General features: G+C 36.1%; 1 protein-coding gene across 6 annotated transcripts; it reads left to right on the top strand.

The window, feature by feature from the left end:
* Positions 1–2,229: 2,229 nt before the first annotated feature.
* Positions 2,230–18,735, top strand: LOC108320398 (uncharacterized). 6 transcript variants are annotated; one of them, XM_052872935.1, is made up of 10 exons: positions 2,291–2,305; positions 2,390–2,442; positions 2,952–3,006; positions 4,342–4,588; positions 5,149–5,835; positions 5,920–6,046; positions 6,148–6,429; positions 6,511–6,615; positions 17,642–18,308; positions 18,420–18,735. In XM_052872935.1, exons 4-9 carry the CDS (start codon positions 4,512–4,514, stop codon positions 18,272–18,274), a joined length of 1,911 nt encoding a protein of 636 aa, XP_052728895.1. In that variant the 5' UTR covers positions 2,291–2,305; positions 2,390–2,442; positions 2,952–3,006; positions 4,342–4,511; the 3' UTR covers positions 18,275–18,308; positions 18,420–18,735. The 6 variants fall into 6 exon arrangements, with proteins under 6 accessions (XP_017407291.1, XP_052728895.1, XP_017407292.1 ...); XM_017551802.2 differs by having other exon boundaries at positions 2,230–2,305; positions 2,952–4,588; XM_017551805.2 differs by lacking the exon at positions 2,291–2,305 and having other exon boundaries at positions 2,371–2,442; positions 3,945–4,588.
* Positions 18,736–27,733: the final 8,998 nt, after the last annotated feature.

Below are 27,733 nucleotides of genomic sequence, written 5' to 3' on the forward strand. Positions count from 1 at the left end.
GTGAAGAATAAGTGAGTATTTATAGAGTTCTAGACAGTAAAAGTGATGGATAAAATATAATTAAAAAAAGTGAGTGAAAAAATAGAAAAAGTTAGCGTGGAAAATGAGTGAAAGAAATAATATAAAAAAGTGGATGGAGAAACAAACTATAATTAAAAAATGAATAAAAAAAGTTAGTATGAAAAATAAGTGAAAGAATTAATATAAAAGTGAGTGGAGAAATTAGATAAAATAAAATATAATTTTAAAAAAGGAATAAAAAAAGTTAGTGTGGAAAATAAGTGAAAATTATTATAAAAAGTGAGTGGAGAAATTAAATGAAATAAAATATAATTAAAAAAGTGAATAGAAAAAGTTAGTGTGGAAAATAAGTGAAAGAATTAATATTAAAAGTGGTTGAAGAAATTAGGTGAAATAAAATATAATTTAAAATAGTAGATAGAAAAAACTAATGTGAAAAATAAGTGAAAAATGAATATAAACAGTGTGCAGAGAAATTAGGTGAAATAAATATAATTTTGAAAAACGAATAGAAAAAGTTAGTGTGAAAATAAGTGAAAGAATTGATATAAAAAGTGAGTGGATAAATTATAAGAAGAAAGTTGATGAATGAAGTAATAAAGGAAAAAAGATGGATAGAGAAAATAGATTAATAAAATATAATTTGGAAAAGTAAATGAAATAATTAAAAAAATTAGTATAAAAAAGTTAATATAAGAAGGAAATGGAAAGAGCAGATGAAGAAAAAGTACATGATGAAATTTGATGTTGCGAGTGATAGAGTGTGAGAATAAAAAAGATGGTGAGAAAGTAAAAATATATTGAATTAGTTAGTCCGTGAAAGGTAAAAATAAAAAAATAAAAGATAAAGTTTTGAAATAGTTAAATTCAGGATGCAAATAGTAAAATAATAATGTTATTATTATTTTATTCAACCGCATAAAAATGGGTTATGACACATAAACATCAGTTATTATGTCTAATATACATCCTAAAGTGATGTGTCATGAGTTATCCATCTTCTTAAGCCAATCAATAAAGACAAGATACGGTTTCATTTTAATTTGATCAACTTCCTTATAAAAAAGTTAAAATTAAAAGCATGATGAAAGTTGCATTATTTATTTTTTTTATTTTATTTAATTATCAACTTTAGATTCTTTGGAGTATGTTTACAGAATTGAAATAATTGGTTCACTTTTCTTGCTGTAAAAAAAATCTCACTTCTGCTTAACTTCATCAAGGAAAAAATATGCAGCTGATTTGTCTGTTTGAATGAAATCAGCATTTTCTTGAGTTATATGCAATTAGAATAACTTGTTGCTGCAGCATACTAGGAGAATAACTATAGGCCAAATTCATGTATTGATTTTAGGAGCATGGTTCCTTATTTTTCTCCATTATTATTTATCTATAAAATCAGAATATCGGTATTATATCCCTTTATTCAGATTTGAATAAAAAAATGGTTGTTCATTCTTTCATTATTTGCTTTAATTTTACAATATTACAAAGTGATATTATAGATGAAGTCTTCTTCTTACACCTATTATTCGAATTCACTAAGTTGGAATGAACCTTCAATGGTTAAATTTTGTATTTTTATTCATCAAACTCTCTATACACTTCACACTAAATATAACAATGTATCACCATTAGATATTAACTATACATCTATAATAATATGTAAATTTTAATGCTTATAGAATTACAATATAAAATTAGGTTACATTCCCATCCAAGTATAATTCTCCTACAAGTTAGGCCATGATTGTAAAATTATGAAATTTACTGACCTACATAATTATTTGTAATTGGATAATCAAATATATTATAATGTATATATATATATATATATATATATATATATATATATATATTTAAAAATATTTTTATCATAAATTCTAAATAATATTTATGTTGTGCAATGTAATATTGAAATTCTGTAAATAATTTTCCTTCAGGTTTTATTTCTTATAAATTTTGAAATTCTACAAGCACTTCCTTCAAAATACCGAAACATTTTCTCACAAATTTATTTATCTCGACTACTTTTTAAAATGATTTGACAAATAAAATCTGTAAATAATTCCTTCAAAATTTCATATAAGTTTTCTAGTTGTAATTATCTACAAAATAATGTGCAGCAATTTTATATTTTATTTTATTTTTTTCTTTTAAAACTATAGCATACCTGCGAATTTTCCTAGAAACTCGTTGAGTGACCTCGATCCTTGTATTACGATTTAGGTTTTTATAATGCTAAACACTTCCCATTAGTACATCAAATGTAGTAATTTACAGTGTAAGTTATATTTATCTTTCGCGTTTTAATATTACATGCTTTTCCCTCTGTAGGTGTTTATAGCATAACTTCACATTATTTCAGTTAACTACTATGACTCTGACTGAGCTTGGGACCCTAATCTCGACAGTTGTCAGGTACCTCGAATTACGCCCTCTGGTCCAAACACTGTTTTAGGGTTTTATTCAAAGTTCAATCTGTGCATCTTTTTACTTGAACCACTTGAATCTTCTTCGTTTTATGCATTCTATTCGTCTATGTATTTGAAAATTTTCAGATTACTTATTCAAAGCTATTGGAATTTTCAGATTCGTGTTTAATTATTAATTAATTTACGTAACTACCTGAGGAAGAAACAACGTTTGTTGCCCTGGCTTAAGTATATTGATGGATTCCGTGCTAATTTGATTGTTTTAGGTTTCTATATGGTATCTTGTTGATAAATTCCTTTTTTTTTTTTCATTCTAATGATCCCCACGTGTTTTGAAAACCTCGTGTGTTTTAATTTTAGAGAATGATTGTGTCCTATAGAAAAATAGTTCTCTGACTACTCTGAGTTTTTGAAGTTGATTATTCTTATATGTATTTGATATTTTTGAGATTCTTTATTTGATGCCAGAGTAACACTATACATTTGTCTGACTAGTTTTGTGCGAGGTCCATTTGTGAAGCAAAGAAATTAAAGCATGCCATAATTTAAGGTAATCTGCAAGTTCATGTTTCTACAGCAGCAACAGCTGGTTATCCAACAATTAAAACTCAAAATACAGTTTCAGTTATTTTCAATTCGCAGTACAAGTTTAACCAAAAAAGAACAAAAATATCATGAAGTGAAAAGCATAAACTAAATTTTTTGCCATGCTAGTTATAATCTTATGGGCATTTACAATTGAGGTAAAGAAGGGTAAGGTACAGTTTTTGGACTCGACGAGATTTTATATTCATTGGGTTGGTGTCTCTCTGTGTGGCAAATAGCTAGTGTTGTGATGGGTGAACGATTGTTATGGAGTTCAACTCTCCGGCAGTATTTAAAGCCATTTACATTGACAAGTGCAAGGTAATTAGCTGACTTTAAATAGTTCATGATGATGCTTTAGATATAGGCCTAAGAATGAGGACAAATAATTGTAGTAGTACGGTGTTGATTCTGTACACAAATCTAGACCTAAGAATTAGGAGGAATAATTCTCTCTAAAATTGCTATAGCTGCAAACGATAAGAAAATATAACAAGATCCTAAATCTAGTTGTACAAATCAGAATTGTGTGATTCTAATTTCACTATCATTGACAGACATGACCTATTTCCCAAATTGTAGGATCTTTCATCCAGGGCCATCTCTAGGCCATGTACATTATTCCACTCTGTGAGCCTCCAATGAATCTCTATATTCAAATAAAGATGAGGGAATACATTTATTATTTTAGAGAAAATGTTTGCAGGAATGTCTTATCGTATGAGCTTTTAAGCAAGGCAGTAGGAGAAATCAATTTTATTATATAACTCTAATGCCAGCGTAAATGTCACCACATAACTGTAGCCCTTAAAAATACTTTGTTTGTGCTTTTTATTTTATTCCTAGTTTCATATGAAATAGATGATGACTAGCAAATTAAGAACACGTGCATTGGGGATGCAGGCAATTGTAACCAACTTGAGCATGGCCAATGAAATCAGAATATCGTCATTTCAGTAAAATGCTGTATTCTTTTCTGATTATTCTATGCAAACAATTATTTTTCTCTTTGATAGAATCTCCTTGCTTCTGCTCTACTATCCAAGCGCTCAGCGTCTTTTCTCCATGCTTAGCCTTTTTAATCTGTTTGATAGCAGTTCTATTCTGTTTTGACCGTTATTGCTTCTTTTTCTTTTATATAGTGTCTTTTGCCTTCCACTTGGCAGGATGTAATTATAAATTCATGAATAATATTTCTTCTTCTCTTACTCCTTTCATCTCTTTTTCTCTCCTACCTATTCTGTTTGTCAAACCCCTGCAATACCATGTTCTGCGGAATTTGTTTGTTCTTGATTTACAGTTTTCAACCATCCTTGCACTACCATGTTGTGAAGAACTCAGCTTACTAGGGGTTCAATCCACCCAGAATAACAACGATGATTTCTCCACCAGTAATGGTGCTCCCCCTGATAGAACTGCAACCAACAGCCTATTGTACTCGCATTTCTAAGGTGGAATTCCATCGGTTTGATGGTAAGAATATTAAAGAATGGTTGTATAAGTGCACTCAGTTCTTTTCTGTGGATGGCACAACAGAAACTTCTAAGGTTCGTTTTGCGCTCTATTTACCTTAATGGGATTTCCCTACGGGGGCATCTCAACTCTATGCATTGCAAATTTGACGTCTATTCCTCCTGGTCTCAATACATTGTTGATGTAGCTCAACGATTTGGTGAAGTTTATGATGACCCACTCAATGTTCTAATTCAAGTGAAACACACAGGCAAGATACAGGAATATGTGGATGATTTCGAGCTAGCCTTAGGCAGCCCTTCTTGCTGAGTGCTCTTTGAGCATATTCTTCTGTACTCAGGAACATGAAACCCAGATGATATTCAAGATTATATTAACCATAACCTAAGAAATATGATGATAATGCACCTACATAGTTGGAGACAACTGCAAATTAGTGCCAAATTTTATGAAAATAAAGATTTGAGTCTTATTGACTAACTATTAATCAATCTTTAACAAAAAGTGTCTTCTTGAATGGAATTGTGTCATGTCATACGTAATTGAGGGTTGGGTTTTTCTATTGTTTTATTGACATCACTTATCTTGTTTATTAATTTCTAACATTTGAAAAAAAAAATTACCTCTGTTTCAGTAATTTTAGAACTGAGCTGAAAATGGAAGAGCCTACACACCGAACATGGATGTATGCTAGGCTGCTTCCTAGACGAAAAGGTTATAGAAAAATTTTTTTAGAAGGTGTCAAAGAGTTTATTGATTTTGCTTGTCGACAACCACAATATTTGAATGAAGGTGTGATAAGGTGTCCATGTAAGGTATGTAAAAATGAAAAGGATTTAGTCCCAAGCACAGTAAATACTCACATTCGTGAGGAAGGGTTTGCACCAAAATATTGGTACTGGACGTTCCATGGAGAGAAAGTTCCTCATAATAAAGATGATGTTGAAATGAATTCTATGAGTAAAAATACATCAGAGTTGTCTGCTGCTATTACAATGTTAAACATGTCACAAGCTTGCTTCGATGATCAACCTCAACTCATTCAAACTCAACCTCAACCTCAACCTGAGTCTATTCAATCTCATTCTCTAGCTCAGTCTCAATTTCATTCCACCCAACCAACTCAACCTCCAATCCAATCACAATGTCATGGCACCCAACCTACACAACCTCAACCTCAAAACCAATCTGAACACATACCTACCAAAGTCCTTCATTTGGAAGAATATCCAATGGTCAATAAAGCCCAAACTTCTTCATCTAGTCAAGTCAGTGAAGGCAATACTGGAAACAAAATCATGATACTCCCAGAAGGGGATGGGTGAGTCTTTTCTTCCCTAACATATGATATGAATTTTTATTATTTGATTTTTAATCATTCATAATTTGTTGTTGTTTTACACAGGTTTGATCAACATAAGTTGGTGGTTCGAACAATTGCTTCCATCATTCGTACTAACTTGGAGGAGGCAAAACCATCATGGAAACAATTATCTCTAGGTCAAAGGAATTTGTGGTTTAATATATTTAAAGTAATCAAATTTCAAGATTTGATTAGAAGTATATAACTCTTAGATTATTTTTATAGCATGTCGAATCTAATAATATTTTCAATATTGTGAAACCAATGTAGTCAAAGTTCACATGGCCACCTCAATACAAGGACATGGTGCGACGCAACTTTGAGAAGAGGGGTTCAGCTAAAATGACTCAATTAATGCAAGATGTTCGGAAAAATTTAAATCAAAAACCAACTTGGATGGAAAATGATGTGTGGGAACTATTGAAAGAACATTGGGGTTCCTCAAATTTTAAACAAAAGTCTGAAATAAATAAAAGAAATCGTGAGTCTATGGATGGTGCATCACTTCACACCGGAGGATCAATTCCTCATCGTTTGCATTGGAAGAGAATGGTATTATTAATTTACCAATATATTTCATTGTAGTAGGTTTAATATTAATGATATTTAAGCTTATTTTATCATTTGTCACAGAAAGAGGCAAAAGGGACAGATCCATCATTGGTGGAGTTTTATTTTCGTACTCATCGAAAGAAAAAAGATCAAAGTTGGGTGGGTCCTCATGCAGAATCCGTTTATGTAAGTTTTATACTAACGAATGATTTGAGTCATATTTCATTGTTTATTTGAATTACAATCTGAACTTATACTCTGCAAAAGTTGGCTGATGTCAATACAATACTCTAAAGGGAATGTATGATCCAACCTTGGAACATATAAAGTGGAATTTGAGCTTTTCTCAGGGATTTTGTCAAAATGTTGACACATTGATAGCTAACAAACTCAATGCAAATTCCCTTGGACAACAACTTTTCTCTAAAAAAAGGATGGTCAATTTGTAAGTGTTTTATCCTCTCATGAAACACATGGTTGGAAGCAATGTGAAGAGTGGCATGATTATCATAATACATCCTCACTTGTTGAATTTCACAAAAACCACAATTGTTGGAGAAATTGTTTTATCCCCACGAGTTCATTAGTGAGTGATGTCATTGCCCTATTCCCTTCAATGAAAACATAATATCTAGTGGTAGGACATTAGTCTATAGGAGAACATGCTAAATCAATATCACAATATCCAAATATTTGGGTACTTCCTTTTTTCTTCACATAGTACACTATATCATAGAGCCTTTTGTGAGGCATCTAAGAATATGAAGGACAACATTTCAATGGTCAATGCGAAGAGTCTGCATAAACTAACTAATCACACCAATTGCAATAGATAGGTAAAGGCTAGTAATAGTAAGATGAGAAGGACTCACTTTCTTTTCCGTTAATTTCAAATTTGGATCTATAGGGCTGATCTTTTAGTTGAATATAGTGAAAACTCCCTTGTGTTCAATATACACAGAGTCCTCTATTTATAATAGAACAAATATGAGCTAAGTCCAAAATACAAATAAAAAGTAATAACAAACTAACTAATAAAGATAAAAGATAAAGATAATATATCTAACACTCATCCTCAAGCTGGAGCATACAAATTGTATGTACCAAGCTTGGGAGAAATAAACTCAATCCGAAGACTCCTTAATGACTTGGTCAACACATCTGCGAGTTGATCGTTTGACCCAACAAATTCAGTACATATTTCTTTAGTCAACAACTTTTCACGAACAAAATGACAACCAATTTCTATATGTTTAGTCCTCTCATGAAACACTGGATTTGATGCAATTTGGAGAGCAGCTTGATTATCACAATACATCTTCATAATATGGATGTCACAGAAGCTAAGCTCTTGAAGGAATTGTTTCACCCATATAAGTTCATATGTGAGTGATGTCATCACCTTATACTCGGCTTCAGCTGTTGATCGAGCTATTACATTATGTTTCTTACTTTTCCATGAAATAATGTTTCCTTTTAGAAAAACACAATATCCTGTAGTAGACCGTCTATCAACAGGCAAACTTGCCCAATTTGCATCACAATACCCAGAGACCTGAATACTTCCTTTATCTTCATATAACAATCCTTGCTTGGGAGCCTTTTTGATATACCTTTGAATACGAATGAGAACACTCCAATGGTCAACACAAGGAGCTTGCATGAACTGACTAACTACTCCAACTGGAAAGGATAGATCTGACCTTGTAATAGTGAGATAAATCAGTTTTCCAACCAGCCTCCTATACTTCTTTGGATCGGAGAATAATTCACCTTCTTCTGTCCTTAATTTCTGGTTTGGGTCCATGGGGCTGTCTGTCGGTATGCAATCAATCATGCATGTTTCTTGTAATATATCAAGAACATATTTCCTTTGGGAGATTACAATTCTATCTTTTGATTGTGCTACTTCAATGCCTAAGAAGTATATGAGACTTACAAGATCCTTGGTCTGAAAATGACTACACAAGTACTCTTTCAGTTGAAATATTCCAACAATATCATTTCATTCCTGTAATGACAATATCATCAACATATACTATTAAGTAAACACATTTCCCAAGAGGAGAATGACAGTAAAAAATTGAATGGTCTGCTTCACTACGTTTTAGCCCAAATTTTTGAACAATGGAGCTAAACTTTCCAAACCAAGCACGTGGTGATTGCTTGAGGCCATATAGAGATCGATGCAATTTGCATACCATACCAGACTCCCCTGAGCAACAAATCCAGGAGGTTGCTCCATATAAACTTCTTGCTCAAGATCACCATGTAGGAAGACATTCTTGATATCCAATTGATGAAGTGGCCAGTGACGAATGACTGCCATGGCAAAGAAGAGGCGAATAGTAGTCATCTTGGCTACAGGAGAGAAAGTGTCACAATAATCAAGATCATAAACCTGAGTGTAACCTTTTGCAACAAGTCAGGCTTTGAGCCGATCAATTTTACCATGAGGGCTGACTTTAATTGCATACAACAAACGACAACCAACCGTCTTTTTGTCCCGAGAAAGGGGCATCAACTCCCAAGTATTATTGTGGTCAAGAGCCTGCATTTCTGCAATCATAGTTTGTCGCCATCTAGGATGATCAAGTGTTTCTTTCATATTCTTGGGTATAACAACAGAAGACATTGAGGATAAAAGAGAAAAATAGGAGGGTGACAATAGATGATAGCTAAGAAAATTAATTATAAATAGGATGAGAGTTTCGAGTGGAACGAGTACCTTTTCTGAGGGCAATAGGCCATGCTGAATCATTTTCACCGGGAGGCGTAAGAGAAGGTGACGAAGGAGAAGAATCTGAAGTAGGAGATTCACCATTGTCTTGGGGAGGTGGACTGTCCATTGGGGCCCTGTGTGGATGATCTCAGTATGTGTAGAAATAGGTGCAGGAAGATTGTGATCAAGACTTGGAATGACAGAGACGGGTGAACTATTTGACTCAGCCACCTGCTAGAGGATAGAAACATCCTGAACAAATGGAGATAAGTAAGGAGTCTGTTTAAAGAATGTGACATTAGCAGACATGTAATACTTCTTAGTGTTAGGAGAGGAACACCGATATCCTTTTTGGAGTTGAGAATAACCTAAGAAGACTTATTTGAGAGCGCGAGCGGAAAGTTTGTCTAGACCTGGAGACATGTCATGAACAAAACATACACAACCAAACACTCAGGGAGATGTATGAAAGAGAAGATCATTAGGAAAGAGAATGGAGAAAGGGACTTTATTATCAGGAGAGGAGGACATCCTAATAATAAGATAACATGTAGTTAAGATGGCATCCCCCAGTGATGGACAGGAATACGGGCACCAAGCAAAAGGGTACGGGCAGTTTCAACCAAGTGTCTATTTTTTCATTCTGCTATACCATTTTGCTGCGGTGTATGAGGACAAGTAGATTGATGTAAGATATCATGGGAGTTCAAGATGGCAGAAAAAGAGAATGAGAAATATTCTTTTGCATTATCACTTCTTAATATTTTGATTAATTGACCAAATTGATTCTTGTTTTTATTCAAAATGATGTAAAGATAGCTAACAATTCAGAACGATTTTTCATAAGATAAACCCAAGTACATCTTGAATATTCATCAAAGGTAGCAAAATACCTAAAACCAAAGGAGGAGATACGACTAGGTCCCTATGTATCATAATGGATGATGGAAAAACTAGAATTACATATTGTGAGAAATAGAGAAGATTGGGAGAAAATATCCCTTGTGTGTTTAGCATACACATAGGGTAATTTATTTATATTGTAAGATATGGGCCAATGCCCTTAATACAGAATAGGCTAAGCCCAAATAATAGAAACACACATCTTAACATTTAACACTCCCTCTCAAGCTAGAGCATATAAATCATATGTTCCAAGCTTGTTACAAAGATAATCAATTCTAGGTCCTCGTAAGGACTTAGTGAATATGTCTACCAATTGGTTGCTTGAGTTAACGAACTCAGTCTTGATATCTCCTGATATGATTTTTTCTCGAATGAAGTGACAATCAACTTCAATGTGCTTGGTTCTCTCATGGAAGACAGGGTTAGAGCTAATATGGAGAGCAGCTTGATTATCACATATAAGTGTCCTGTGAGTGACATCTCCAAATTTCAATTCACTAAGCAATTGTTTAAGCCACACAAGCTCGTAAGTAGCTGATGCCATAGCTCTATATTCTGCTTTTGCACTGGACCTTGCCACAACACTTTGCTTCTTACTTTTCCAAGATATCAGGTTGCCACCAATAGAGACAATATCCAGAAGTAGACCTCCTATCAGAAGGGGAACCAGCCCAATCAGCATCTGAATAGCAAACGATTTTTGTATCGTTGTTAGGGCCATATAGCAAACCTTTTCCAGGTGATCCTTTAATATACTTCAGTATGCGAACAACTGCATCCCAATGGTCTTCACATGGGGAGTTTAGAAATTGACTCACCATACTAACTGCGAAGGAAATGTCAGGACGCGTAACAGTAAGATAGTTTAATTTACCAACTAATCTTCTGTACCGTTCAGGATCTGAGAAAGGCTCCCCCTGATTTGGTAGGAGTTTGATGTTAGGGTCCATAGGTGTCTCAACAGATTTACAGTTCATTAACCCTGTTTCCTCCAAGATGTCTAACGCATACTTCCTCTGAGATATGACAATGCCATCATTGGATTGTGCTACTTCAATACCCAAAAAGTACCGGAGTTTGCCAAGATCTTTGGTTTGAAAATGATGACAAAGGTGTTGTTTCATCTGAGAGATGCCAACATAGTTGCTTCCTGTGAGAACAATATCATTGACATATACTATTAAGTAGATGCATCCAGCACTTGAGTGGCGATAGAACACTAAATGATCCGCTTCACTGCGAGACATACCAAATTGTTGAACAACACAGTTGAATTTACCAAACCAGGCCCGAGGAGACTGTTTTAGGCCATATAAGGATTTGCGAAGACGACATACCAATCCAGATGACTCCCCCTGAGCAACAAAGCCAGGCGGTTGCTCCATATAAATTTCTTCATGCAAATCACCATTTAGGAAAGCATTTTTGACATCAAGTTGGTAAAGAAGCCATTGTCGAAGAGCGGCCATGGCAATGAATAGGCGAACAGAGGTCATTTTTGCCACTGGCGAAAAAGTATCACCATAATCCAAACCAAAAATCTGTGTGTAGCCTTTGGCAACCAGTCGAGCTTTCAGACGATCAATTGTGCCATCAGGGCCAACCTTGATAGCATACACCCACTTGCAACCAACAACAGACTTTCCAGATGGTAATTGGACAAGCTCCCAAGTTCCACTTTTCTGTAAAGCACTTAATTCATCCAGCATAGCTTGACGCCAGCCAGGATGAGTTAAGGCATCACCCACAGATTTAGGAATTGACACAGAAGAAATGGATGAGAGACAAGTGTAAAAAGATGGAGATAATCTGTGGTAACTAAGAACAGTATAATGGGGGGAAGGGTTACGGGTAGAGCGTATACCTTTACGGAGGGCAATAGGCAAGTCAGACTCATTTGCTGGAGCCGGAGGAGACACACGAGGCAGCACTGGAAGTGAGTCATGAGGGAGACAATTGCGGCGACTATAAACCTGAGGGGGTGGCGGTGAAGGACGATCCTGTGGTGAATGAGAGTCTAAAGAAGGAGGAGACAAAATGGGATTAGCATAACCAGGAGGATCACAGATAAGAGGAATATCAACAGTAACAGGGAGAGGTACAAAACTAGAAGAGAGATGTGTAAAGTAAAAAGAAGATTCATCAAAAGTGACATCAGCAGAGATAAAATGACGATTGAGGGAAGGGAAAAAACACTTATAGTCCTTTTGTGACTGTGGAAATCCTAAGAAGACACATTTGTGAGACCTAGGAGATAACTTATCAAGACCAGGACTAAAATCATGAACAAAACATGTAGACCCAAAAACTCTAAGAGGTAATGGATGTAGAGGGTCTTGAGGAAATAAGATAGAATGATGGATTTTGTTATCTAGGACGGAAGATGGCATATGGTTGATAAGATAACATGCCGTGAGAACAGCATCACCCCAAAAACGTGAGGGTACTTGACCATGAATGAGAAGGGTACTAGTTGTTTCAATAAGGTGTCTATTCTTGCGCTCAGCCACCCCATTTTGTTGAGGGGTATAAGCACATGAGGTTTGGTGAAGAATGCCATGAGAAGCCATAAAATGTTTAAATGGTTGAGAAAGGTATTCACGGCCATTATCACTGCGTAAATTTCGAATAGAAACCCCAAACTGTGTTTTTATTTCATTGAAAAAAGATTGGAAAATAGAAAACAACTCAGAACGATTCTTCATTAAAAACAACCAAGTACATCTTGAATAGTCATCAATAAAGGTAACAAAATACTGAAAACCTAAAGTGGACTTAACACGACTAGGTCCCCAAATGTCAGAATGAACCAATGAAAAGGGGGATGACGCCCGTTGTGACACACTACTAGGAAAGGAACTACAAGTATGTTTCCCTAACTGACAAGACTTACACGACAAACTTGATAATTTTGACAACCTCGGGACAAGTTGTTGTAGTTTGGCAAGACTAGGATGACCTAACTGAGCATGAAGAAGGGATGGTGACTCCATGATTACGCCAACATGTGGAGAAGGGCGGAGATGATACAGGCCATGAGACTCACATCCTGTGCCAATCATGTGTTTCGAACTCCGGTCCTGCAACCAAACATAATCTTTAGTAAATGAAATAACACAATTAAGAGTACGAGTTAGACGACTAATGGACAATAAATTGAAGGGAGACCCAGGGACATAAAGTACATGATCAATGGATATGGATGGAAAAATATTAACAGTACCAACACCATGAGATGAAACTCTAGACCCATCAGCCATTGTTACCGAGGGTAAATTATCCGGACACGACAAGGAAGAAAACAAGGACTTGTTACCAGTGATATGATCGGTGGCACCTGAGTCAAGGACCCAAGGTCCGAGGGAGTGAGAGTGAGTCAGACCAACAAAAGGTGTATCTGTACATGCAACAGATGCAGATGTAGTGGAACTAGAGTGTTGACGATCCTCATACCATTTGAGAAATTCGTTAAAGATTGCAGGTTGTTTGACGGTATTAGATGAAGTAGGATGGTCGGCAGATGGTGATCGGGGAGGTGGATCAGAATTAGCCATTGCTACAGGTCGAGGAGGACGTCCATGAAGCACATAACATCTATCAATTTTGTGGCCTAACTTGCCACAGTGGTCACATTTTGGTCGTCCTTTACTTGGCTTGCGAGACCGACTTCGATCATCACGTTGGGCAGCCATAACAGAGGAATCATCAGTACGAGGAGATGTCTCAGTGACGGGTTTGCCTGGTATACGCAAAAGAGCAGAACAAGTAGAAGTAAAGTTGGGTATGACAGGAGAACCCAAAATCTGATCACGGACATGAGAGACATCATCAGAGAGTCCGTATAATGCCAACAACATGAAGAACTTTGATCGATTTTCCAATTCTTCAGCAGGAGTGGAAGCAGGAGGTAATATATCATTAAAATCATGAAGAAGGGCATGAATTTTACCCAAATATTCTGCCATGGGACCAGGATTGCGTGGACCAATAACAGTTAATAGGTCCTAACAAATACCATAAAGACGCTGAGTATCATTTGTGTATAACAACTTCGCTTGTGCCCATTCTTCTGAACATGTTTCATATGATCGAAACATTTGTTTCAGTGAGGAGTGAATGGTGGACTTTAGAACAATGCATAACTGAGCATCAATTTTCATCCAGGGGGAAGTGTCATCTATGTTAGGAGTAGTCACATTTTGGGTAAGATGATCTAAGTACCCCTGACTCTTCAACCAAAGTTTGATGTCGGATGCCCATGTTGCATAATTTGTGCCATCTAACTTGTCAATGGACAAGTGTACATTCACATAATTGGTGTATATTGAGGGATCAAAAGATGAGCCACCAACAGAGGTGTTTGTAGACGAGGAAGACGCCATGGAGAGGGAGAAACCCTAAAAATCCAAAGTGCTCCGATTGACGCAACGACCACAGATCCAGAAAAAGGGCGAGGAGGCGATCACGGCGGTTCTGATCGACGGCGGAACTCTCCGGCGACGCGCCGGCACGCGCGGCGGGAAGCGGCGGTAGCGGTGACTGTTGCGGCGGCGTGTGGAGGCGCATGGGTGGTCTGTTCGCCGCGATCTTTGGACCACAGTGGTTGCCCGGCCGAGACGATTCCGATTGTGTGGTCGTCGGTCGATTCTGGAACTCCGGCGGCGGCGACTGCAACGACTGCAGCGACAACGGCGGTGATGGGTACCGGAGACCTTGGAGTTGGCAGGAACTATTCCTGTGCTCTAGATACCATGTGAGAAATAGAGAAGATTGGGAGAAAATATCCCTTGTGTGTTTAGCATACACATAGGGTAATTTATTTATATTGTAAGATATGGGCCAATGCCCTTAATACAGAATAGGCTAAGCCCAAATAATACAAACACACATCTTAACATCTAACACATATTAATTGAGATCATTTAGGAAAGGAAGATCTAACATGTTTTCCTAATTGACATGACTCATATTTTAAGGTCTGGAGATCACTAAGTTCAGGACACATCATTTTTAATTTGGACAAATGAGGATGACCAAGTCGATCATGTAACACTTTAGGATTAGGAGCAGCAACACAGGACACCCTTGAACGAGATCCAAAATGGTATAATCTGTCAACTTCATATCATTCTCCAATCTATCTCCCTGAACCACGCTCCTATATAACAACAGATTTGTGATCAAAGGTTATTGAACAATTTAACATTTTGGTCAATTGGCTTAGGTAAATTAAATTAAAAGGACAATTAGGAACAAAAGGGACAGAGTTGAGATTGAGGGAGGGAGACAAGAAAACTTGACCGACTCCTTCTGAGGATGTTTTAGATCCATTTGCAAGGGTTATGAAATGAGGTTTTTTTCCGAAAGGGAATAGATGAGAACAAAAAGGTATTACCAGAAATGTGATTAGAAATACCTGAGTCAATTACCCATGAATTTTGACCTTCCATGGATTGAGAAACGCAAGCTATTGATGTACTTGGAAATTGAGATGATTGTGCCAAGCTATTAGACTTTAACCTTAAATACTCTTGATATTCATCCTCGGTGAACTTAAAAGTGGAAGTTTTAGTCTTTGAAACAATGGCGGTTTTGGAAGGGAAACCATGTAAGCAGTAGCAATTCTCTTGAGTGTGACCCATCCTTTTGCAGTATGTGCATTGAGGACGTCTCCGACCTCCTTGTCCTCTTCCTCTAGTGCCACGTCCTCCTTTTCCTCTTGTGGCAACCATGACAGAGGGCTCCACTAGTTCATGCGCTTCCTGAGTTTGAGGTACCGGGACACGCAGAAGGCGAGTGGTCAATGTTTCCATGGAGGGGACCTCATGACTGGTTAGAGGTTGATCTCTAAGATAATCAAAATCGGGATGTAGGGCACGAAGAATTAGCACCATATAAAATTTGTCTAGTTTCTTCTTGATATCCTCTAATGGGTCTGCTTCCAAAAACATCCTGAGTTCTTCGATAGCAGATTGGGCTTCAGCCATGAAGGACACCATATCACGATTTGCCATTTTAAGATATGCAAGCTTGTTTGCAGTGTCATAGAGACGTTGAATATCGTTGGCATATATGCTTTGAGCTTTCTTCCAAAAGGAGTGACAAGTTTTGAAAGCCCTCAGAGATGTAAGAAGTTTGGGTTCCACTGATTGCCACAATAGGGCACACAATTGGAAATCTGCTTGTTTTCACTAATTAGCTTTTTCAGCAGGCACATAGCTTCCATCTTGCTCAAGATGGTCATAATGCCCTTGGCCAAAGAACAACATTTCAACGGCAGCAGGCCATGATAGATAATCTTTTCCATTTAGCTTCTCGGAGGTAATGAATGGACTTCCAGAGAAGGAAAGAGTATTGCCAGACGCCATCTTTGAAGAAGACGAATCACACGAGCGAGGAACATGAAAACCCTAAGGGTTTAAACAGACGGAACTGTGACGACGGCCGATGGTGGACGGTCGACAGCGGCGGTGGACGACTGGCGATGGTGGCCGGCTGTGGCAGACGGCGGCGAACGGCCGACGGGTGGTGGCCGAGATGGACGGCCGACTGCGGGCAACGTCGAGCGGTGGCGGACAACAACACCGGACAGATGATACAAGACAGAAACCAGAGCGGGATTGGCCCGCTCTAATACCAAGTTGAATATAGTGAAAACTCCCTTGTGTTCAATATATATATAGGGTCCTCTATTTGTAATAAAACAAATATGGGTTAAGTCTAAAATACAAATAAGAAATAATAACAAATTAACTAATAAAAATAAAAGATAAAGATAATATATCTAATACTTTCAAGATATCTAATCATATTTTCTTTTAGAAATCATAATACCTTCTTTTGATTGAGTGACTTCGCTGCTTAGGAAGTATTGGAGACACCCAAGATTTAGATCACCATGAAGGAAAACATTTTTAATATTTAGTTAATGAATAGGCTAATGTTGAAGAGATGCCATAAAGGTTCTAATGTTAGTATCACCTCTTCCAACAATATTAAGAGATTTTCCATTTGCCAGGTAAACTTTTCCAAACTTTCCAGAAACAGTTAGATAATAGTTCTAAGAAAGGTGTAGTATGAAATGACGCACCTGAATCCATGATCCACGAGTTAATGAAACTATCTAAACTACATAACAATGCATCTACAAAGAATAATGGGAGCATAACCTCCCTGGCTGAGGGCATAACCCCTCTCTACAAGCTAACGCCTGACTTTACACAAAGTATATTCAATCCTCCCTACAGAGTTATTAGAGCTCTATTTATAGCAGCTCTGACCCGCTTCCCCTTTTACAACCGACACCCCCACACTCCTAACTCCTAAACCCATCTAATCTATCATCCTATATCCTAACAACTGATGTCAACTGTGAAATAATTGTATTAAATTTACTAACCGAGTTATCTTAACCCATTTTGGGTCCATCCAGGATGGCCCCATGAGTGTGCACCGTTGGGTGTGTTAACTGTTAATCCGTTTTTTCAATTTATCTTGTTTGTGAATGTACCTATAGTATTAAGCTACTATTTGATCTGAAATAATGGTATTTTTGTTCCTGCTAATATGTTTCTTATGATTTAGGATAAATTTTTAAAGAAGAAGTTTGAGTTGTCTTCGATGAGTTCAAAAGTTATATCGGGGGAGGAGGTTGCTGATAGTCAACCAACTAAAGATCAAATGCCATCTGATTTCGATGTTTGGGTAGATTCAGTTGGAAAGAAAAAGGGGAGGATCTTTGGCCTTGGAACCGTAGGCAACGCATTATTTACATCCTCAAGTCAACCATTGAAGCTTTCTGCCAATTCAGAGGAGGTTGATATTTTAAGAAATCAAATCCAAGAATTAAATGATTCACTGCGAAGACAAGAGCAAGAGAAACTAAATATGAGACAGGAGTTGACTCAGACCAAAAAACAAGGATCCATAGGCAAAACATTATTAACATCTCCTAGTCAACCGATGAAGCTTTCTGCAAATTCAGAGGAGATTGATGAACTAAGAAATCAGATTAAGGCATTAAAGGAGTCTTTACAAATACAACAACAAGAAAAACTAGAAATGAAGCAGGAGTTAATTCAGACCAAAAAACAAGTATTTGCTTTAATGCAGCACTTAGGATTTTTTGGTTCTTCAACAGTTCCATCGTCATCACCTCAACACAGCAGTATAAATGAGGACAATGGTAGTGACACTGTTAGTGATCATATCCAGTAGAGTTATATTTGATATCTTGCTACATTCTCTTAAGGTGTGTTGCCTTATCATACTTTATTTATTGGTATAATTTTTTATTTATTTTGAAAGAAACGTTGCCTTATCCAGTTTGGTTGTCATTTCAGTTTTTCTTTTATCAATGCAGGTCATGGTCTACTCAGAGCCATAGTGTACTTCAGCTTCTTGCTAGATCATGTAGAAAACCTTTACTTTTTCTTTGTTCATTGACGTATGTAAACAGCACTTTGTCAGACTGTCATTAGATTCATTCTTTGGTATGACAGTAGACCTTGGGCTTAGTATATTTTTCAATACTGGCTCAATGATGGAGAGAGGATCTCAAGTAGCATTTTTTGTCGCCGAAATTGGCTATTCGAATTGGATCATTTCTTTGTGCAGAGTGCTCCTGCTGTTGTAACCAAATTCACATGGCTAATTCAACATTTTTCTCTTTTCTCTCATTTGTTGTTTTCTCTTCAACACATTAATGTCAATTTGACCGTGGCCTTTCCAAGCCGCTGTGTTTCTTCTTACTCCCCTCCCAATATTTTGGGTTTTCCTCTTCTGCCTATGTTTGTGTTTTGTATCTTGACAAGATGCTCAATGCAAATAAGCTTTGTATATTTTCACAAAAAAGTTCAAGATATGCAATGAAATATTTTTGTCTGTCTTCGTTTATTTAGGTGATTTGGGAGGGAGAGATTGATTGAGAAAAAGGATATTGGGTATTTTAATTGTTTAGAAGAGATTTACGAAAGGATTTCAAATGAAAATCTATGGTATACGATATTCCATTTCATTCTACATTAAATTTCAGGTGGAAAACAAAACATTTTTGTAACATTTTTCATTCATTTTCCTCTAGTTTCTTTCATATCAGATAAGAATGAAAATAAATCATCCCGACATTACAAAATTTCAGAAAAAATGTCAATTCAATTAAACTCACTTCTATTTTCGTTTCTTTATTTCTTCTCAATTTCATTATATAGAAAATATGAAGGTACTTTTGGTGTAAAAAAGAATGTATGAGTATTATGGTCTTTATTATTACTTAGGATGAATACTCAAGTTGGTCTTCTAAGCGTTATATTTTTGGTCCCTTCAAATTTAAAAGTTCTTCGCCTTAGTTTTTTCCTGCAAGCTCCACAAACCTAGAAAAAGTTTAAATTTTCCAGGGGTTGGGAAAATTTTGGATTGTACGTTTCAAAAATATATTACGAATTACATAATTCAAAAATATATTTTAGATTGTGAAATTAAAATTTTTTAAAATGTGCTGTACAATATATAGTTGTATAATACTTAAACCTATATCTAGTTGTATAATATAACAGTTTTAATATATTTTGAACTGTACCAACTTAAAAATTTATTTTAGATTATATCATTTAAAGCAGAGGACAATGAAAAAGGGTAGATGAGTCAATTGTAGAATTAGTTAGAAAAGGAAAGGTGACAATTGGTACAAAAATTGAGAAAATGGGCAAGGGAACACATAACAGAAAGGCCAGGACACGTTAGAAGGATTTTGTGATGTGAGAGAGAGCATAAATTGGGAAAAAAGAGAAAGGAGAATGGATTGAATGTCGAACCTCTCTCTGTCGGTTCATTTTTGTATTCATTCTTTTTGTTGAGACCTTTAGTGGGTGAAAATTCTGTACTAGTGCAGAGAGTGTTAACTTTTAATAAATATTCTCATTACACTGTTTCATTCCTTTACTACATAATTTTTATCATTACAACTGGTGCTTTCATTGAGTCATGGCCGAGGATACGCGCATGAAGGAACTCATGGCTGAAGTGAACCGTCTCAAAGATCTATCAGAAACTATGAATAAAATGGTGGAGGCTTTGGACGTTCAAGATAAGGAGATGAAGAAGCTTATGGAGCTATTAGCTGCTTGTGAGAAAGACCGCGCTACTCGTTTTGAGACACTAGAGTCAAATCTGGACTCATTACTTCGTTTGGGAGGCACACATAATACTGCTTCGTTCGAGCAATTTTTTTTCTATTATCACACTCCGGATGACCAGAGACTCACTATTGTTGCCATACACCTTTATAAAGAGGTAGTTCATTGGTTTTAAATGCAAATGCGTGATAATGCTTTTCCAACTTGGATTGCTTTTACTAGAGCTCTGGAACTGGAATATGGACCTTCTCCTTATGAATGTATCAGATCTACTTTATTCAAATTGACTCAGGAAAATTCTGTTCAAAATTACTATGTGAAGTTCACAACCTTGGCTAATAGAGTATAGGGTATTACTGCTAAAGCCATATTGGATTGCTTTGTGGGAAGACTCAAACTTGATATTAGACGTGATGTTCTTGCTCAAAATCCAACCACGTTACTAAGATGCGTGTCACTGGCCAAACTCTATGAGGAAAAATATATACCCAAGCCCAAAACCTACCACAACACCTTTAGTCGTAATACACAAGCCACCAACCCCAATCTCTCTCAATCCCTCAAAATGACCAGTTTACCCCCACTTTTACCTAGTCCCACCAATACCACACCCATAAAAAAGATGACCTCTGCAGAAATGCAACTTCGAAGATAAAAAGGACTATGTTTTACATGTGATGACAAGTTCACTCCTTCACATAGATGTCCAAATAGGCAATACCTGCTGTTGCAACTTGAAGAAGAGGAAGTACTACCTGCACAAGAATATGCTCCAAGTGAGCTAAACTTGGAATCTCCAGTTTTGTTGGAACCTCACTTGTCTTATAATGCTTTGAAAGGTGCCTCCGGTTTGGGGACTATGCGGTTTAATAGTTTGATCAATGGAGTAGAAGTCCAGGTGCTCCTTGACAGTGGTAGCTCCAATAATTTTTTGCAACCTCGAATTGCTCATTACTTAAAGTTTCCTGTCAAGCCAATTCTGGAAATTAAAGTTTTGGTGGGGAATGGTCATGCTCTTCATGCTGAAGGCCTTGTCAATAATCTAGAGGTGAAGATTCAAGGGAATTCTCTCATATAACCAGTTTATTTGCTTCTAGTTTCGGGTGCTGATTCGGTCCTTGGAGCCTCTTGGCTCTCAACTCTAGGCCCTCACATAGCAGATTATAGCAAGCTAACCATCAAGTTTTTATTAAACAACCAATTCATTACTTTATATGGGGACTAAACTCAATTACCATCACAAGCTCACTGCCACTACCTTAAAAGATTCCACCAAACTCAAGCCATTGCTGAATTATATTCCCTCCATTTTTCTTTCACCACACTTTCCACAGACCAACCTCTAGACTTGCCAACAAATATTGCCCCTGATCTGGCCATCCTGTTGCACACGTACAAACAAGTCTTTTCCATACCCTCTGGTTTACCTCCATCCCGACTTCACAACCACTCCATTCCCTTAATTAAGGGTGCTCAACCGGTGAAAGTTAAGCCTTATAGATATCTCCATAGTCAAAAGGAACAGATTGAAAAAATGGTGAAAGATACGTTGGATGATGGTATAATTTCTCCTAGCAATAGCCCTTTCTCTTCTCCCATCATATTGGTTAAGAAGAAAGATGACACTTGGAGGTTTTGCACTGATTATAGGGCTCTAAATGCCATTACCATCAAGGATAGTTTCCCTATTCCCACGGTGGATGAGTTAATTGATGAATTATATGGTGCTAGATCTTCTCCAAAATCGATCTCAGATCTGGTTATCACTAGATTTTGGTGAAGGAAGAAGACATGTGTAAAATTGCTTTTAGAACACACTAGGGACATTATGAACGGCTGGTAATGCCTTTTGGCCTCACTAATGCCCCGACAATTTTTCAAAGTTTGATGAATGATGTGTGCAAAGGACTTTTGAGGAAGAGTGTCCTTGTCTTCTTTGATGATATACTTGTCTACAACTCTAGTTGGACAATGCATCTACAACACTTAGAAGAAGTTTTGAAGTTGTTATAACATCATAAACTGTTTGCAAAGTTATCCAAATGTTCATTTGGGTTAAATCAAATTGACTATTTGGGACATACATTATGTGGAGAAGGAGTTGCTATGGACAAAGAGAAGATTCAGGCTGTGATTGATTGGCCAATTCCAACGAACCTCAAACAACTTAGAGGATTGTTGGGCCTCACTGGCTATTACAGGAGATTCATTAAAGGGTATGCTTCTATTACAACCTCTTTGACTAATCTTCTCAAGAAAGACAGTTTTTGGTGGGATGATACTACTAATACGGCTTTTCAAGAACTGAAGAAGAGAATCACTGCAACTCTAGTGTTAGCTCTTCCGAATTTTTCTAAACCCTTCATTTTCGAAACTGATGCCTCTGGCCACGGTATTGGAGCTATTCTAAGTCAAGACTGTCATCCATTGCCTCTTTTTCTAAGAAGTTATCCCCAAGGATGCATAAGCAATTGACTTATACCAGGGAATTTTATGCTATTTCGGAGGCTATTGCAAAATTTCGACACTATTTATTGGGCCACAAGTTTATCATAAGAACAGACCAGAAGAGTCTTAGATCTTTGAATGATCAATCGTTGCAAACTCCAGAACAACAAACCTGGTTGCCAAAACTATTGGGTTATGACTTCACTATTGAGTATAAGCCAAGCAAAGAGAACATTCCAGCAGATTCTCTTTCTAGATCCTTCATGGCTTTGTGTCAAATTCACAGTACATTCATTGAGAATTTACGAAAGGCCCAACTGGAAGATCCTCATATTGCAGCTATAGTACAAAAATGCAACAGTAACTCACCTCCAGGTCCACATTATACGCTGCAGGACAAACTGCTACTTTGGAAAGATAAACTTGTGGTCCCTCTTAAATTGGACTTGATATCTCAAATTTTGAAGGAGTATCATAGCTCAATAACGGGTGGTCACGCTGGTTACACTCGCACGTTAGCGAGAATTGCTTCCCAATTTCATTGGTCTAGTATGCATGATGATATCAAGAAGTTTGTTAAACAATGCTTAGAGTGCCAACAAGCTAAGACGGCTAATACTGTTCCTGTGGGATTACTTCAACCACTACCTGTTCCTAATTTAATCTGGGAAGATTTGGCAATGGATTTCATCATAGGACTTCCTCCTTCTCATGGTTATACTGTAATTTTGGTAGTCATTGACAGACTCTCAAAATATGCTCATTTTGCTACATTTAAAAGTGATTTTAAGAGCAAACAAGTAGCTGAGATCTTCATACACATGGTGGTTAAACTCCATGGAATTCCCAAATCAATAGTTTCTGATCAGGATAGGGTTTTCATAAGTTAGTTTTAGTAGCACTTATTCATGTTGAGTGGCACAACTTTGAAAATGTCAACAGCTTACCACCCCAGACGGATGACCAATCTGAAGCTCTTACCAAGTGCCTTGAGATGTATTTGAGATGTTTTTGTTTAGACAAACCAAAACACTGGTCTAAGTTCATTATATGGGCTCAATATTAGTACAATACAGCCTCTCATACCAGTAGTGGAATGACACCTTTCAAGGTTGTTTATGGTAGAGACCCACCCAAGTTGCTCAAATATGTTCCCAACAACCAGCATCCCCACAGTTCAAGAATAATTGCTCATTCGTGATGAAGTGCTAAGTAAATTGAAAACAAATTTACTTAGAGCTCAGCAAATTCAAAAGAAGTATGCTGATCAAAAGAGGAAATCTCTTGAATTGCAAGTAGGGGACAAGGTTTTGGTGAAGCTACAACTGTATCAGCAACATTCCTTGGCCTTGCGAAAAAAATCAGAAACTTGGCTTGAGATACTTTGGCCCTTTTCCAATTCTGCAGAGGATTGGAAACGTGGCTTACAAGCTCCAATTGCCAGAAAACATGAAGATCCATCCAGTTTTTCAAATATCACAATTGAAAATGTGTTACGACAACCATGATACAGCATAGTTCCTCTACCCATACAAGTAGTTGATTCGGAAACCGTAATATAACCTGCTTCCATACTAGAGACACGCGTCATTATTAGAGCCACCTATCAAGTTCAACCACACCAAGTCACATGGGAAGATCATCACACTTTGACAACAAATTTTCCTAATTTTAACCTTGAGGACAAGGTTATTTTCAATGGAGGAGGAATTGTAACAATTGATAAAGCAGATGACAATGAAAAGAGGGTAGATGAATCAATTGCAAAATTAGTTAGAACAGGACATGTGGCAATTGGTACAAAAATATAGAAAATGGGCAAGGGGACACGTAACAGAAAGGCCAGCACACGTTTGAAGGATTTTGTGATGTGAGAGGAAGCATAAATTGGGACAAAAGAAGAAAGAGAACGGAGAATGGATTGAATGTCGAACCTCTCTTTCTGTCGGTTCATTTTTCTATTCATTTCTTTTGTTGAGACCTTTAGTGGGTGAAAACTCTGTATTGGTGCAGAGAGCGTTAACTTTTAATAAGTATTCTCATTCCACTGTTTTATTCCTTTACTACATAATTTTTATCATTACACAGGGTTTTCGTCGAAAGTCTTGGCAAGATTCTTCTGACAGGTTCCTTTGTATTTGACGAATTGACATATTATGTACAGCTTCCTTTTGAAGGCAGTGATCATAAACAGATTCAGGTTAAACTTAGCGTAAGGATCACAATATATGTGATCCGCGATAAATTTTATCCGTGAGAGGAAGAAAAAGCCAAGAAAAAAATGTTCCTAAATTCAAGATTCATTTATATATATATAAATTAGTTTATAGTATAACATATTTTTAGGAAATAAAAGGTGATAATAAATAATTGAGCGTTTTTTTTTAAATTTCAGAGACTAAAATTAAATATATTTTATTTCTTTAAATGCACACTGGCGTGATATTCAAATTAAATATTTTTTATACGATTACACATATTTTAAAAGATTTATCAACTACTCTGTTAATTTTTGTACAAATACGTGTAAGTAAATATGCATACCAATATTTAAAATATAGATAAATAAGTACGGATATTAATATTGCCATATAAAATTATTAAATAAAGAACATGAGATTAATAGAGGAGAAAAGCACGATGTTTTTTCCTCAATCAACTGCTGAATTAACTGAAAAAATGTTCCCTTCCTAAGCTCATACCAAATGATTATTGTAAAAAACAAAATAACAAGGGTAAGTTAGTGATAAAATAGTTTAACATGGAAAAATAAAATTTAACATACAATTTCAATTATACAATTAGTAGAACATCTCTCACCATTTAAACGTATCCAAAACATCTTTTTCATTCATACCACTGACTCGAACTTGGCCAAATCCATTAATATATAGTATAAATATCGAGCCATGGAAGGTTCTACACTTGTGTAGTGGAACAATTGACCCACTCAATGCTGTCACACAAGTTTAGTCCTTAAAATGCCCTTTATCACCATGAAGAAAGGCCCTCAGACTAGAAGTTCTTGCTCCTCTCACAACATGACTTGTCATTCTCTAATTGAGCATGGATGATCATTAGAGTATCAAGATAACCCCATATCAGCTTCTTACAATTTTTACAATTTATATTATTTATACACATGAATCCCCTCATAAGATATTCCTCCTTGGACTTCTCTTTTCCGACCTTGAAAACCATTTGAAATCATACATATGTCCATACACTTTCACATTCAAATAATACACCAATACATGAGAATACTAATCATACATTAAAAAAATAGAAACATCCATACACGTCATCAGAAATCACACAATAACACAATTTCATGGCATCTTGATACTCATATTTAGGTAAGGAAAATAGCTTTGAAACCCCACCAACAGCTCCAGAAGGGTCCAAAATGACCTAAAGAAAGTCAAAAACCGATAATCGGAACTCTGAAAACTCCCCAAAACTTTTGCAATGCAGTCCAATAGCACTCGAGTGCCTAGGGGCTAGCACTCAGCACCCTAGCCATTGGAAAATGGGCGCTCAACGCACTATTTGGGTGTTAGCGTTATCAGTAGGTACCAAACTCATTTTTCTCACTTTGAACACTTTAACCCCAACTTTTAAAGGCCTCTAGAACCCTCCAAACCCTAAGAAAACTCTGAAAAAACTATTATAACTCAAATTTGCAACTCCAAACCAAATTAAGCTATCTAAGCTACCCAATCTCGTTTCTACCTCTCTTTTACCACTTATGTCACTGGTTTTACTACACCAACAAGTTCCAATTGACTCAACAATAGACCCTAAATCAACTCCTACTCCACAAAACTGCTCCTTTAAAGATTCAATACTCAAAAATCCCTTAATAAACTCAAAATCACTCCAACAAGCCCTCTCCAACTCTTTTATGCATTACAAAGCAGATTTTTCTAGTTTAACCACTCTCACAAGTCCTAATGGACTTCAAAACAATCCCTAAACTTCTCTTTTACCTAACCAACTACTTACTCAAAAACTCACTTACCAAAATCCCTAATTTTCACTCAAAATCAAGTAGGATTTGAACTCATTTTATCTCCCTTCCTTAACCTTCTTTATATCACCATCTAATGATACTAACAAATCACAAAACACTCCAAGAGAAATATCAGACTGCAGATTTTACATTGTTCTCATTATTCCAACATTGACATACCTACAACATCAATTCAAGCTACAATATGAACTATAATTTCATATATTCACAACCATCATTATTAATACAATTTTATCTCAACAATACATTAAATTCCTCATGCAATAACTCACAATAACAATCATACAATGAAAATTATCAAAACACATCCAAAATTTACAATCTCTCAATATTTTTGCCCAATTTAACACCATCAATTTTTATATAAACACATACACACAAATTAACTTATTTCACCCATCTTACTACATTTATGAAAAGCAAATTAGCTTCCCTTACCTTGCAATAAATTGTCCAACTCAAAGAAACATTCTGCCGATTGCTTGAAACACAAATAATCTCTAAACGAACCTACGAGTCACCAAATTGAAAACGAACAGAGTCTTTAGAACTCTAGATGAACTAAGAATGACTAGGAGAAGCATGATAACACATGCAACAATACAAGATTCTTTTAAAAACAGATTAGGAATGGAAGAGAAAAAAAGAGTCGAAACTTACTTGCTCTATTCTTGAAATTGATTGGCTATATTTGCAGACATTGACGTTGTGATCATCTAGACACCTCCTAATCGTCAAACAAATGACTTAGGACCAAGAACGCTTAGAGAGAAAGTAGATAACTTTAGAAAAGTGGTTTCTAGAGAGATGATACGTTTTAAAATAATAAAACTCGTTTATAACAAAACTATTTATAACTAAATTATTTAATATTGAAATAACCGAGTCTCACTATTTTTAAACTATCATCACTTCTAAAATATCATTTTCGGGAATTTTACAAATATATTTTTAAATATTGTAAAATTTCTTTATATATATATATATATATTTGTGAAAAAAAAATAAAAATCGTTAATGTTTTTCTCATATAAAAAAAAAGATAAAAAAAATAAATAAAAG

This window comes from Vigna angularis, chromosome 2 (genome assembly GCF_016808095.1).
Source record: "Vigna angularis cultivar LongXiaoDou No.4 chromosome 2, ASM1680809v1, whole genome shotgun sequence".
NCBI classification, from domain to species: domain Eukaryota; kingdom Viridiplantae; phylum Streptophyta; class Magnoliopsida; order Fabales; family Fabaceae; genus Vigna; species Vigna angularis.

Coding starts and splice junctions, on each gene's coding strand:
- LOC108320398 (XM_017551802.2), top strand. CDS start 4,512: ATGGTAAGAATATTAAAGAATGGTTGTATAAGTGCACTCAGTTCTTTT. Junction 6,430..6,510: donor GTTTGCATTGGAAGAGAATG/GTATTATTAATT, acceptor CATTTGTCACAG/AAAGAGGCAAAAGGGACAGA. Junction 6,616..17,641: donor CTCATGCAGAATCCGTTTAT/GTAAGTTTTATA, acceptor CTTATGATTTAG/GATAAATTTTTAAAGAAGAA.